The sequence below is a fragment of the Poecilia reticulata genome, linkage group LG16 (genome assembly GCF_000633615.1).
Source record: "Poecilia reticulata strain Guanapo linkage group LG16, Guppy_female_1.0+MT, whole genome shotgun sequence".
In the NCBI taxonomy this organism is placed as follows: domain Eukaryota; kingdom Metazoa; phylum Chordata; class Actinopteri; order Cyprinodontiformes; family Poeciliidae; genus Poecilia; species Poecilia reticulata.
The window spans coordinates 21,305,534-21,318,374 of NC_024346.1; the positions used below are offsets into that span (position 1 = coordinate 21,305,534).

At 36.1% G+C, this 12,841-nt stretch overlaps 1 protein-coding gene across 1 annotated transcript in view; it reads left to right on the plus strand.

Moving 5' to 3' along the window:
- The first annotated feature begins 1,935 nt into the window (after positions 1 to 1,935).
- The window catches only part of cdkal1 (CDK5 regulatory subunit associated protein 1-like 1), a 182,521-nt gene continuing 171,615 nt past the window's right edge, over positions 1,936 to 12,841 (plus strand). Inside the window, exons 1-3 of the mRNA XM_017309343.1 lie at positions 1,936 to 2,087; positions 3,592 to 3,755; positions 4,609 to 4,721. Of these exons, the coding sequence (XP_017164832.1) occupies positions 3,598 to 3,755; positions 4,609 to 4,721 (271 nt within the window). The 5' untranslated portion in view covers positions 1,936 to 2,087; positions 3,592 to 3,597. The remainder of the gene's footprint in view (positions 2,088 to 3,591; positions 3,756 to 4,608; positions 4,722 to 12,841) is intronic.

Consider the following 12,841-nt stretch of genomic DNA (forward strand, 5'->3'; position numbering starts at 1 on the left):
CAACCAACAATTTTTATGTTGTGTCAAACATTTTGTTTGGAAGATGCTGTACTTTTGAATAGATTTGCTAAGAAATGTTAACGATTTTAAAACCACCACTAAAGGATAGTGTTTTGTACTATAATTGGTGACTTAAAATCGCAGCTCGTAATTTTTCTGTTGTATGATTTTGATGCGTGATTTAGATCTTGCAAAAAAAATTTTGGATTATTATAAGAACTAGAGTCCAGACCGAATCCATCTCTGGCTGCTCTGACTATTAAGCTGTTACCAAATACATATTTACCATAAATATTGTTCAAAGATTATGTGGAAAAGAAATTGATAGGAAAAAACCCGACGGTAACAATGATTATATCATTGCTTGGTTTCACTAACCAGAAAGAAAAGAATAATTTGCAGGTATTTTGCAGTTTGAATGCATGGGTGGCAGTGCTGTTGAATGTTAAGTAAACTAATTGGATGTTTTTGATGTGCGTCATTGAGTTCTGAATTATTTCTGAATTGTTCCTCAAAAGTGAGGAATTTTGAATTGTTTGAGGGTGGGTGAGTGGGTGGGTTGGGAGTGAGGGTAATTTGATGGGTCTTTTTTTGTATTCTGGACATTTGCAATGGAGAAAAAAATAAAGCAATATAAGCAAATTATGTTTTCTTATTAATGTTTGGATATTTGTGAAGAAACGTATTTCAAGAATAAGTTGCATGTCCCACCATTGGTCACAAAAGGAGGAGACACAGGGACTAAGTTGATCCAATTAAAGGTTTTCAAATATGCGTACACAGGTATGTTGTCTCACAAGTGAGTTGATGTAAATTTTGTCCAAATGTAAATATGTGACAAATATACTCGATATAATTGTACCAAAAAATTGGATCTAAAGCCAGTGGTTGTAAAACTGTTGCATAGGATACTTTCACCGTAACTTGGCATGCTTGTATGCCAGCAAGCATGCCAAGATATGCTTGGCTCTGCCAGCATGCATCATCAGAATGTGCTCAAAAACTTGCAGTGTAGAAAATGCTGAGAATCTTTCTTATGAAATGTAATTTACCTGGGGACGGCAACACTCCCTAATATTGCTCAATGTCAAGTTCGAAAACCAGCAGACTTTGCCAATGTATGTGTTCAGGGAGCAGGATAACTGCTATTGGTGACATAAACTGGTATATTTCTGCATTTTGTAGATTTAAGCACTGTACCAGCAGCAGATTGGGGTTTGTAGGAAATCTTGGATCTTTCCTCAATTGGATTTTGACTTTATGGGGAATTTCACATTGGTTTTCAGTCTTGAAAGTAAAAAACAAACATTTTTAATTAAAGCCAAGTGGAACAAACAGTGGGAATAATTGCATTTTTATGACGATGAGCTGTAAAAGTACGCTGTGTAGTACTTCTGCTTTTTAAATACCTCCACAATATGGTGGCACTTAGAGAACTTACTTTTGACTCCAGAGGTACTTATTCTGATCGTTTTATGAACTTCTGTTGTGTGTGATAATGGCTAATGTGCTAATGACACTATAGCTACAGTGCCTCCATCTGGTCCACCAAAAGATAAAGGAAAAACTAAAATATTTCCATTGCAAGAAAGTGCACATGCTTAGCATCCCGTGTGCACTTTCTTGTAAGGATCACATCTTCCAGTGTGCCTATTATGTTTTTCATAACACATGAAATGTTGAATCGTGTATACTTTTTAGTTACGATCATATTTGCAATTAGTATCGTGTAGGCAGACTGTATTTAAAATAAAATTGAATAATTACACATGAATTGTATAACATCGCCTTTTGACCCCTTTGTCAAAGGGGTCTTTTTTTTGTTTCTCCACTTATTTAGACTTAAATCACATTTTGCTGTCGTCCCATCCAGAATAGGTTAAAAGTATCGGTAGTAATTTTCCTTTACGTAAAATTAGCTCTCGTCACGTTTGTCCCTCGTCTCTTGCTATCCGCCTACAAGTATGGCTGTTCTGTAATTGTAATATCTGTTTTTGTTGTGTAAATAATCCTAACTTTTTCTCGACAAGCAACTTTTTTCCTTAGGACTTTAGCTTACCTGACCTAAAAACGATATTCCAATCCAGGTGAGGTATGTTCATAGTGATGTTAACTGTGGGTTTGTACAAAAAATGAGGCACGTGGGTAGTTGTTAGCGTGGTGATGCTAGCAGAGCTAACGGCTAGCTGATGTTTACCAGCAGAAAGTATCAACAGTTACGCTGCTTCGTCATTTTTAACACAGCTGTTTGTAATTTGCGTGTGTCCACGCGCAGGTTGCTCTGCTAATTAGTGTATGTGTGTGTTGACATGACCAAAACCAAGCGTGGAAGTTAAACTGCAGCTTGGAAAGGTAATATAACGTAGCTATCTGTATATTTACAGAATGTTTAACGCCTTCATGTGAATGTAACTCTATTTTTAATGTGTCATTAAAATCTGTGAATCATATGCGATTAGCTCTACATTTACATTACGTTCATAACGTCTTGAGGTTCGTGTTCCTCACGAATGCTTTAAATACTATTTCTAAATTTTTAAAAGCCTTAGAGTACAAATTGCATACAAGTTTGTGTTACATGATGCACATGAAGCACTACTAGGAGGGTGGCAACCCGCTTTTCAAACGCGTTAATTGACGGTCAACACAGATGCTGTTAATAGAATCAGTCATACTAGATTTGAGGAAAACCTCTTTTTACCTTAAAGTCATATCGCATTAAATTAAAGGGTCAAAAGCTGTAAGAAAACCCACAAGACGTAAAATTATTTAATTAGTTTCGTGGTGATCAATATTGTACTGCTAATATTTAAGAGTATTCTCTTAAAGATTAGCGTCGCACATACATGGTGCATTACGGTAATAAAGCGATGAGATTCCCCTTGCAAAAACTATAAAAAAGTATCTATTAATGACACATGCCTATTATTTTAATGTATAAAGTGATAGACAATCCAGAATAAATATTTAATAATTGTCTATAGATTATTTTAGATATTTTCATAGTACTTCACAGTGGCAATAGAGAGCATGCATTTTTTGTTATTTTCAATAAATTATTTCTTTCCCATATTAGTGGGAGACAACCAACTCTATAGAATATGTTAAAGGGCCACTTTTACTATATCCATAATAAATATTTAATAATTTTACTCTAGTTATTTGGAGTTAGTCAATGTACTTCATAATGGCAATACAGAAGATGGTTTTGACATTTTCACAAAAATATTTCTCCCAACTCCAAAGTGGTGACAACACACTATTAATTTTACTGTATGGTTAGGAGAAATACTATGCCAAAGTACCTCATAATGCCAAATCTGCATATGTATTTTTTTCATTTCCAGGATTTATTTTCTCTCCACTCATAAGTGTAAATTTCATAATATTACTGCTGAATTTTTAAGAAATACCAAGTCAGAGTGCCTCACAATACTTTTAACAGAATCCAAAGACAACTTGTTGTGACCTCTTAGCATTTGAGAGAAATTTTCAAGTTTGAAGTGTAGGGTCAAGTTCAATAAAAACGTGGATTCTTAAATTCACATTTTAAGTATCCACGAGTCTTCAAAACTGTGCTGTGCTTTTCAGATCACCATGCCATCCGCCTGTGACTCTCTGATTGAGGACATTGAGGATATGGTGTCTTTTAATGACCCCACTCCTCATGACAGACAGTCTGCAAGAAAGAATATTCTGCCAAAGGCAAGAAAGAAGAAAGAGCTTTTGAGCAATGAAGAGCTTCAAGTAGACAGGTAATTACATTTTTTTTATAAACCAGATCTTTTGGTAAATAGGATAACATTCAGCCAAAGCAATGAAAGAACGTGCTTTTGGAAGTCCAGTGTAAAATGTTAACCCATTCTTGGCTGTTAAAAGCAAGTGTTGACCTGTTCAGTTTATTTATATAGCACCGACAAACGCCTTTGTCAACGCACTTTACAAGACAAATGGATCCAGTCATGTCGTCATGACCACTGACAAAGTAGTACTGCTTCTCTGTCCACATTAACCTTTTCAAGAACCATGCATGCTCTTTAAAATGTCCTGGCAGCTTTTGCCAGGAGTACGTCCCAGGAATACGTCCCAGGAGTTTACCGGCATTGTCAGAGCCTGATTTTCTCTTTTAAATGCAGGAGAATAAGAGTTTCCACCTGTTTCATCGTTGACTTTATTAAATTAATGGCATGATGGACCCTGTTTCAAATTAAAATGTTTCTTTGAATAGTTGCACAACACTTATCTAACATCTCATCTTTGATGCTCAAAGCAGGATTCTTTGGTTGATCTTTTTTATTCCACTGAAATAAAATGTGAAAAAAAAAATACAACTTTTTTTGTGTTTGAGTCTAGTGATATCTCTCAAGAAATTAAATGAATCAAAATTACAAGAAATAAAGCCTTGAAATATTTCACTCAATGTTGAACAGATCTGTAGAATGAGTGTTACTTTCTGAAATGAGTGACAAAAAGTACTGAACCTTTTCCTGACGTTCAGATTATTTATAAAGTATCTGTACCTAACTTGGGAGTCGATGATGCAAGGCTGTTATAAAGATTTATCATTTTGACTTGCTATAAAATACATATTTAATCATCTGTTTTTAGTTTGATCCCTGGCACCCAAAAGATCTGGATGAAAACGTGGGGATGCAGTCATAACAACTCAGATGGGGAGTACATGGCTGGACAACTCGCTGCCAGCGGATACAAGATAACAGGTAGGAATCTGGTGAACCGAGTTGACTTGACGTCAGAAAGCAACATGACACCCAAAACGTTACTGATAGATTAACTAGAAGGATAGAGTTTAGATGTGCATAAGCTGCTTAAACTGAAAAGATATTTATTTTTTCTCTTTTGTGCATGGCTCAAATTTGAGTATTTTTCTTCCAGAAAATTTCTGTTAGTATAGTTGATGAACACAAGAGGGCAGTGTTGTGCTGTCTATCAGCACCCCGTGTTTTATTGCAATTTGGATGTTTTGTTCTGAATAGAAGCTGAAACTTATGCAGCTTGCTGTATTTTTTTAATACAAATTATTGGTCTATTTAAAGGGTTTTATTGATGATCAGGATTACTAATCCTTAAAACATTTATTTGGTTACTTGATGATCAATATGTATTCTGATGCCTTTTGAAATTATCGTAATTTTAGTCCAAATGCTTTAGGCTAACAGAACAATTTCTCTAAAAACACATAAGACTTTACAGTTGGCAAGTTACATGCTTGAAACAACTCAATTATATTAAATTCTTCCTTTCATTCTAAGATTTACATGCCTTTTGCATGGAGAGTAGACATTTTGTTCTTGATTATAATGTTTCATTTATTTACCAGGTTATCAACTATTTGTTGTTTAATCCACGTAGCGATAGCTTGTGTTGTCACTCCTTATGAACAGAAGCATTCATGTGTGGTTTTTAGAGACTGAGACAAAAGAGGAAAAGGAGTCTATCCCTGAGGCGTTTTTCTCTGCATGGGGTCTCCATAGCCACGAAGGGACATTAATCACATATTTCAAAAAATGCAAATGTACCCATTCATTCACATACACACAGTCCCTATTCACAACGCCCTCCTTAGCATGAGCCAACAGTTTTTGACTCGTCTGGTAATTTAAGCCCTTGATCTCTTTATCTTTTCCACCTTTCTTTGTTTTGCAGTTGTTTTTGTCCCACGAGTTTTTCTGTGATTATAATGCATTGCTCTCGCAGAGTTCCTCTTCACTTTGCTGTCTCACCTGTCCTTGTATTTGGTAGCAGATCTTTTGTTCAAGCATCTGCTGTGGCTTGATATTTTGTGTGCCATTAGTCACTCTATAGAACGCTGTGTTCAAAAGTGGAATGTGAAAGTTGATTCTCTTGTTTATCTGTTTATAGTTGTTCTCTGTCTCTAGGTGCATAAAGAGTGTTTTGTGACCTTTTTTTAGTTCACAATGGGTTCGCTGACTTTCTTGGAAGTTCTGCGCCCAAAAAAAAAATCCAGGTATAATATAGTGTTATTTCAGATAAGCTTAGTTTGGAGTTACAAAATTAAATTTTCTTATCTCTGAATTGAGTTAGTTTCTGTCTAATCTGATTTGAAAAAAGGACTCTGCAGTAATCATACAATTATAGTGGGTCCTAAAAGTGTTCAGTATTTCTATTAGATCTAATCAGCGGATTATTTTCAATTTGCACCCATGGTAAGGTTTCATTTTTTTTAAATTATTTTTTTTACTTAATTTATAACATAGATATTTGCACAGAAAAAATAACTGTGTGTCTGTGATAACAATAAAAAGCAAGTACTGTAATGTGACTTGGCATGGTGTCCTGTGTCCTCAAAAGAATTAAAAAACAAGACATGTTCAGGGTAAGAAATTTAATGTCACATTTCAAAAGGAATTTTAATCGGATCAAATACAAATCGTGTTGCAGACCCTCTACCTAGTACATTTTGTTGGTCTTTCACATACAATCCTGATGAAACATATTGAAGTTTTTAGTTTAAAAAAAAAAATTCAACAGCTATTTATACTTTCGTGAGGTGATGCATCTCAGATAAACTTACTAACCATATGAAGAAGTTGCTCACTGTTTTTCTTTCACTTTGCTTACATTTTGCTTGATTACTTTCCTTTGCAACATCATGTTTTTAGGTAAAATATTTTACTACATGCCACACTGTTTGGCGTATCTGTTTGTGTGTGTCGGAGACTGTAGAAGGCAACAAGATACTCAGGCAATCCATTATTAGGTTTTCTAGTTGAGCTGTAGAGCCTCTGTGGCGAAACAAAGGAAGGGAAATATTTTTTGAAGACAGTAGACTTTTTTTGACTTGTCTTCCCTCAACCCTCCATAAACATTGCATTTCATACCTGTGATTTCTTCCAATTAGGTGTATCTGATTGTAATAACGCTCTTTATGCGTTGCATGACACTTAAAAAAAAACAAGCTTTAAATTATAAGGCAATCTTTGGAAGATTGAATACATGAACAAAATAAATTTTACTTGAATTTTAATTGCAAAGTATCCTTGCTACAGTGTCTTTGTTAATGCAATAAATGAAACTTTGGTAGAAATCTCTGTCTTTTAGGCCATTGCTTTTTTTTCCCTGCTAGAAGTGCTTTTTGTTTTTCTTGATCTCTTACTTAACCTTCTTCAGTTGTCAGACTTTCAAGGTTTTCAGCATAAATTGTCTTAGAATAACGCCCAAGGGGAGAGTAAATCATCTTTGTCACACATAAACAGAGAGTAGAACCTGAAGCTACCTGGAAAGTCACTCAATTTACTTTGCAGCCCAGGCCCCCTGGTTACTTATCAACTTACACGACTGTGATGAAGAGAACATTGTGTCCTTAGTTCTGATTCTGTGAAAATAAGTTTTATAACTACATGTTTCTACACACCATATGTTCAAAAAAACTTTGCTAATGTTCGTCTTTTAGATTACACTACTAATCGTGCACAAAAAAATAATTTTGTTCTATCCAAATCAAATGAGTTTTGTCCTGTTTTTATTCCATTGCTTTTACAAAATCTTTATCAGTTTCCTGAAACACTTTCCCTCCATCCTTAGCTTAATGAAAATTTGCACTCAGTTTTTGTCTTTTATTATTACGGGAATTAATTTTCCAATACAACATCAGCGAAGGTTGCACTTGTGCCAAGGGTGACTATTTAAAAGAATATGTAGTGCAATTGTGGTTACATAAAAGGCTCACATCTATAGTGAAGTGTGTAGTTATTGACCAGACTAAACACCAAACAAAGAATAATCACTGCCTGCAACTATAGAAAAGGAAGAAAAAATGTATAACTGAAAATCAGAGTTTGCCTGTATTGTCTGCTCCAATCAAACATTATGTAGAATTTAATAAGGAGATTGAGGACAAAGACCTTCCACTGCAATGAACACATGACATCATCTCTTCCTCTCTCTCATTCTTTGCGCCTGTTTTCTCTCTTTCACATCCTTGCCCTCCCTTGTCTCCCTTTCATACCCTACTCTAAATCTTTCTTTCTCAAACTATGACATCACCTGGTGTGAAGCATAGTAGTAGTTCTCATGTCAGCCTGTAGGGGGCATGCTATGCCCACAGAGGAGATTTTTCTCAAAGAAAACATTACTGCAGTATCAGGATGAGGTCATACTTCTGAAAAACACTACCAATTCATAGTTTTGAGATTTTGAACTTTTTAACATGATCTTATGTAATATGTAAAATAGGCCACCTTTAGTCATATCATCATTATTATTATTATTGATTATACTATAAGACACTGTTTTAGAAGTGAAGTGGCTTAGGGATGAACACAGTCTGACTTTCATTTACAGAAAGTTTTTAAAATAATTTTGCCTTAAATTATTCATTGACAGGACATTGTTGGCTCATGTATTTCCAAGTACTTTTTTTAAAATGTAAAGTTCAGTGTTGTCATGTGTCCTTAATTCTTTAATCTAATATATTTTGATTTTAAACAATGCCACTACAACACTGTGTATTTGTACTTTAACTACACCCTGGCTGAGCTTTTCTGTCAAAGAAACCCACCTGTAACATTGCTCTCTGCCTTCATTGTCTCTCAGCACATGGGGGCAGGGAGTGGGTCTGATCCAATGTTGTTCCTGTGTTGGACCAAGGAGGGCACTGTTTACCCATTATAATGCATCAGCAGAAACAAACCTCATTTGAGTAGCAGATCAATTTGCCAAATAGTGACTTCATAGAAAAGCATCTACACATAAACACACTCACACACACGCACCCTTTATGGAAAGTCACACTAAGATATTTTGATTGTTTTTGGCTGGCCCCTCTCCCCCCTCAGCCTCCTCTCTGCACAATCAGCCGCACACACAGCTCTTCAGTTAGGATTTTACATACCGGTTAGGCAAAATTACTCCCTGCTACACAATGTCAGTCAAATGAGGCATTTGCAGTTCCTGGTTTGGACTCAGGCGGTTAGAGGATATGGGTTTAGTGAGAGGGTGTGAGCTGTTTAGATAAAAAACGATCTGAAAACTGATCTGCAAGTATTGCGCATGCTGCTGACTCCTAGGTCCTGCAAGGAGCTGAATCATTCCAGTTTTGTGTGCATTTTTAGGTGAAAAAGTAAAATTTCATTTTTTTGTGTGCCTGATTTGTTGTAAGTTCCATCTTAAATCTATTTGCAAAAAAGAGAGAAAACTTGTTACACACTTAATTCTAGTTTTAGATATAAAGCTGAACCTCTTCAGCTTATTCTGTTCGGACTTTGTTCTGCATTGGCTTACAGCGCTGCTGCTCCGAGCATTTGCGTGACATCACTGTAGAGTATTTTCACTCCGATTGTGTGTATCTCGCATGCATGCCATCTCATTCATAAAACGACTGTTTCTAAATGATCTGATTGGTTCAATGTGCACGACGCGGCGTTACACGCCGCAACAATATAACCAATGAAAACATACTATGTTGTGTCTGACTCCACCTCTCATACATACCCGCACACATCGGCTCACTCTGCCGGATCACACACACTTTCGCTCCTCTCACACAGAGTTGACGGTGTAGTGGGAATTGGAGTTGTAGAAGGGAGGCGTGTGAGAGACGTTTCCGTTTTTCGACAGCCCTCATTCTGCAAAATTACACAGATCGCCTGGTGTTTTTAAGACACTATGTGCTCCCTTGTCTTTCCTCTGTGGTTTAAGAGTCTGCATCAAGGCAGTCTTGCCTAAAGTGGCGAGGGAGGATGTGAAAAAATGGAGGAATCTATGTAGAAAGAGGAGAGGAAACAAATCTGTCATGTACTGTAGGGTTTTGCAGTTGTGTTAAGAAAATAATACAAAAGCAGACTATAAGTGAAGGACTCTGACCAATAATGTTCAACTCAAAAAAACTAGAATAGAAAAAAAGATGAATACTTTGCAAACTAAGTCAACCAGACAATAATGAAAATTTTGTGCCTTCAAACTGTACCAGAAACCTCATGATGTTTTCCCCGGATATAATGTAAGAGACAAACCGGTGATACTTCCTTATTGTGAGGTGAAAGTAAATGATGGTTTTTATTTTTTTTTATAGTCTGCATTTTTATTCAGCCTCCTAAAATCAGTACTTGGTATAACCATCTTATACTGTCATTGCAACTGCTGTTCTTTTGGGGTTGTTTCTAGAAGCTTTACAATTATTGCCCTTTTTTGCAAATTATCTCAAGCCCAGTTAGATGGGATGAAGAGCATCTGTGAGTGTGAGCATCACTTTTTAAGGCTTGCAGCAGATTCTCAATTAGGTTCAGGTGTGGACTTTGGCTTGACGATTCTTGTTCTGCTGAAAGGTGAAACTTTATCCAGTCTCAGATATTTTGCAACCTATAAAATATTTTCTTCCACCATTGTCCTGTTCTCAGCTTCATACATCTTCCTATTCACTTTCTGTGTTTCACCATGGAGTTTGTGTTTTTATGATAATTCTTACACACACTGAGTTTTGCATTTAAATTGGCCTGATCTGCACATTTTTCACGTTTCCTGCACCCTTGCATCGGTTGCACCTTTTGTCTTGTCACTCTGCCATATAGGTCAGATTTGAGCGTGCGCAAAACTAATAGTTGTTCTGTTGTCAAATTCTCCTATCTAAGCACCAGATCTCTGCAGCATCTGCAGAGTTACTATGATGCGTAATACAAATTCACGCCATACTTCTCAGATTTTTCTTTGTAAAAAAATAAAAAGGCTGAAATCAATGTGGTACTTTCTTGCTACTTCTTATCTTAAGTACTACTTTGTCTATTAGATAAAATTGTATTACAACAGAAGAATGTTTGTGGTTAAAATGTGACAAAATTTGGAAAAGTTAAAGGATATGATTATTTCGGAGCACTCTACTACAATTTAGGTGTTGGTACTGGTTTCAGTTCATTTGTTGGTTTGTTTCTTCATTTTTTTCAAAATCGCTCTCATCTTTTATATTTATACAGTTGTCCATAACATTTCAGTGTCTCTCCAATCCATGAATTTATCTTGAGTAAGCCGAGAAGGTAAGGATCAGCTATTTAGATAAGAGATTAGATTGATTCCAAGACCCGTGCATGTATTTGTGTGCACCTGATGAACCTTACAAGGTGACTCATGTTTAGGCATCACCCAAGAATCATTTAAAAGGCAGGGATTAAGGACTCCATCCATCCTGCTTTAGAATTCCCACGAAGCACTTCTCAGACTCATGTATTGATTACTTTCAGAGAATGAGTTTTAAAGCAAGCCTCACTAATGGTGTGACCCGACTGATTTATCAAATCCGAAATGAGAAAAGTGAAAATCCAGATGAATTACTCTTTCCTATAATTTTCTGTGGACATTTTACTAAAAGAGATACCCAATGGTTGCTTTTGAGCAAGCATTCTTCTTCAGTAACGACTTAAAAAATAAAACTAGAAGCTACAGGGGTTTTTGTATTTTTTTTTCTGTACTTTCTGTATTTTTACATGACTGAAATAAAAATTTTGCCAACTTATCAGCTGAGTAATATTCTCTTTGAACTAAATTGGTTGTCCTATTTCTCTTTTTCACATCTTAAAATATTAAAGAGGACAATAATTGCAACCACAAATGAGTAATCTGGTCCTCCCTGAACCCAGTCATTTGTTTACTTGGGCTTTAGTGTCTTCAAATAAGGCAAAAAGATAAATGTGCAGTGGTGGAATCACTCCTTTATTTTCCTGCCTTGATGAGAAATGCATTTCCGATTTTACTTTGGGAGCCACCTACTGAGAGAATCTCTAGTTTAACAGGAATGTTGTATTACATTTCTCAGGGAGCACAAATTTCCTAAAGGGATGTAATGGGAAAATTACAGAAGGGTTATGAGTAATGGGACAAGGCAGGAGCTGAGGGACTGGTGGTGGTGATACTTGGAGGAAGGGAAGGACCAAAAAAAAAAGTGCACATGAAATGTTTGAGAATGAGAGTCATAAGTGCCAAATCTAGGATAGAGTACGAAGACAATAGCTTAATAAACCCATGCAACCCGAGTATAAAAATGAACTGTAACGGGTGAAGACGCAATTCCATTTGTTTGGTAAAAACATGTCTGTATGGCACCATTCATACAAACACAATTTAAAATAATAAGACGAGAAGCACATTAAATGAACTGTAAGATTTAAGCATCCATCTACCCTCCATTGTCTCTCAGTGATCCAAGCGGGGATTCCAGGTGTAGCAGGGGAACCCAGTTTGCCCTCTCCCAAGCCACACCGAAGGCATTCCCAGGTCACACAGGATTATAAAGCCCATCCAGCGAGTTCTCGGTCTTACCTGAGGTCTCCTCTGGCTAAAACAGAGTCTAGCCACCCGTGGAGGAAGCTCTTCTTTTCACGCAGCATCTCCAGAGTAATTTAAGCATTCCATAAAAATATGCTAAAAATATTTAGAACAAATAAAAAGCCAAAAGATGAATTAATAGACTAATTAAATAAACCATTGCCTCTAGACAGAAGCTATGGAAAGCTATATTTTTCTTCCACATTTGAAGAGGCCAACTGTGTTTGCACCTTTCATTAAGCATTTTGCTTTTTATGAATACCTCACTGCTCTGGGTCAGTTTGGCTCTTCAACAATTCATACCTGTGAAACTATTTTCTACCCACTGCTCTAGCTGATTTGTATCAGTGTATTCTCTTTGTAATTTGGCTTTTTTGATTAATTGTGGAAATGGCTAGTCTTAAAATGCTCAAATCTCTTAAATACTTCAGTTGATTTGTTTTTCTTCTAGTTGCCTTTTTTAATATCATTAATTGTGCTTCTATTCTCAGTTTGAGTCAGTTCACTGAAATGAAATTTTGAAAGAATCACCTTTGATCAAAGCAAA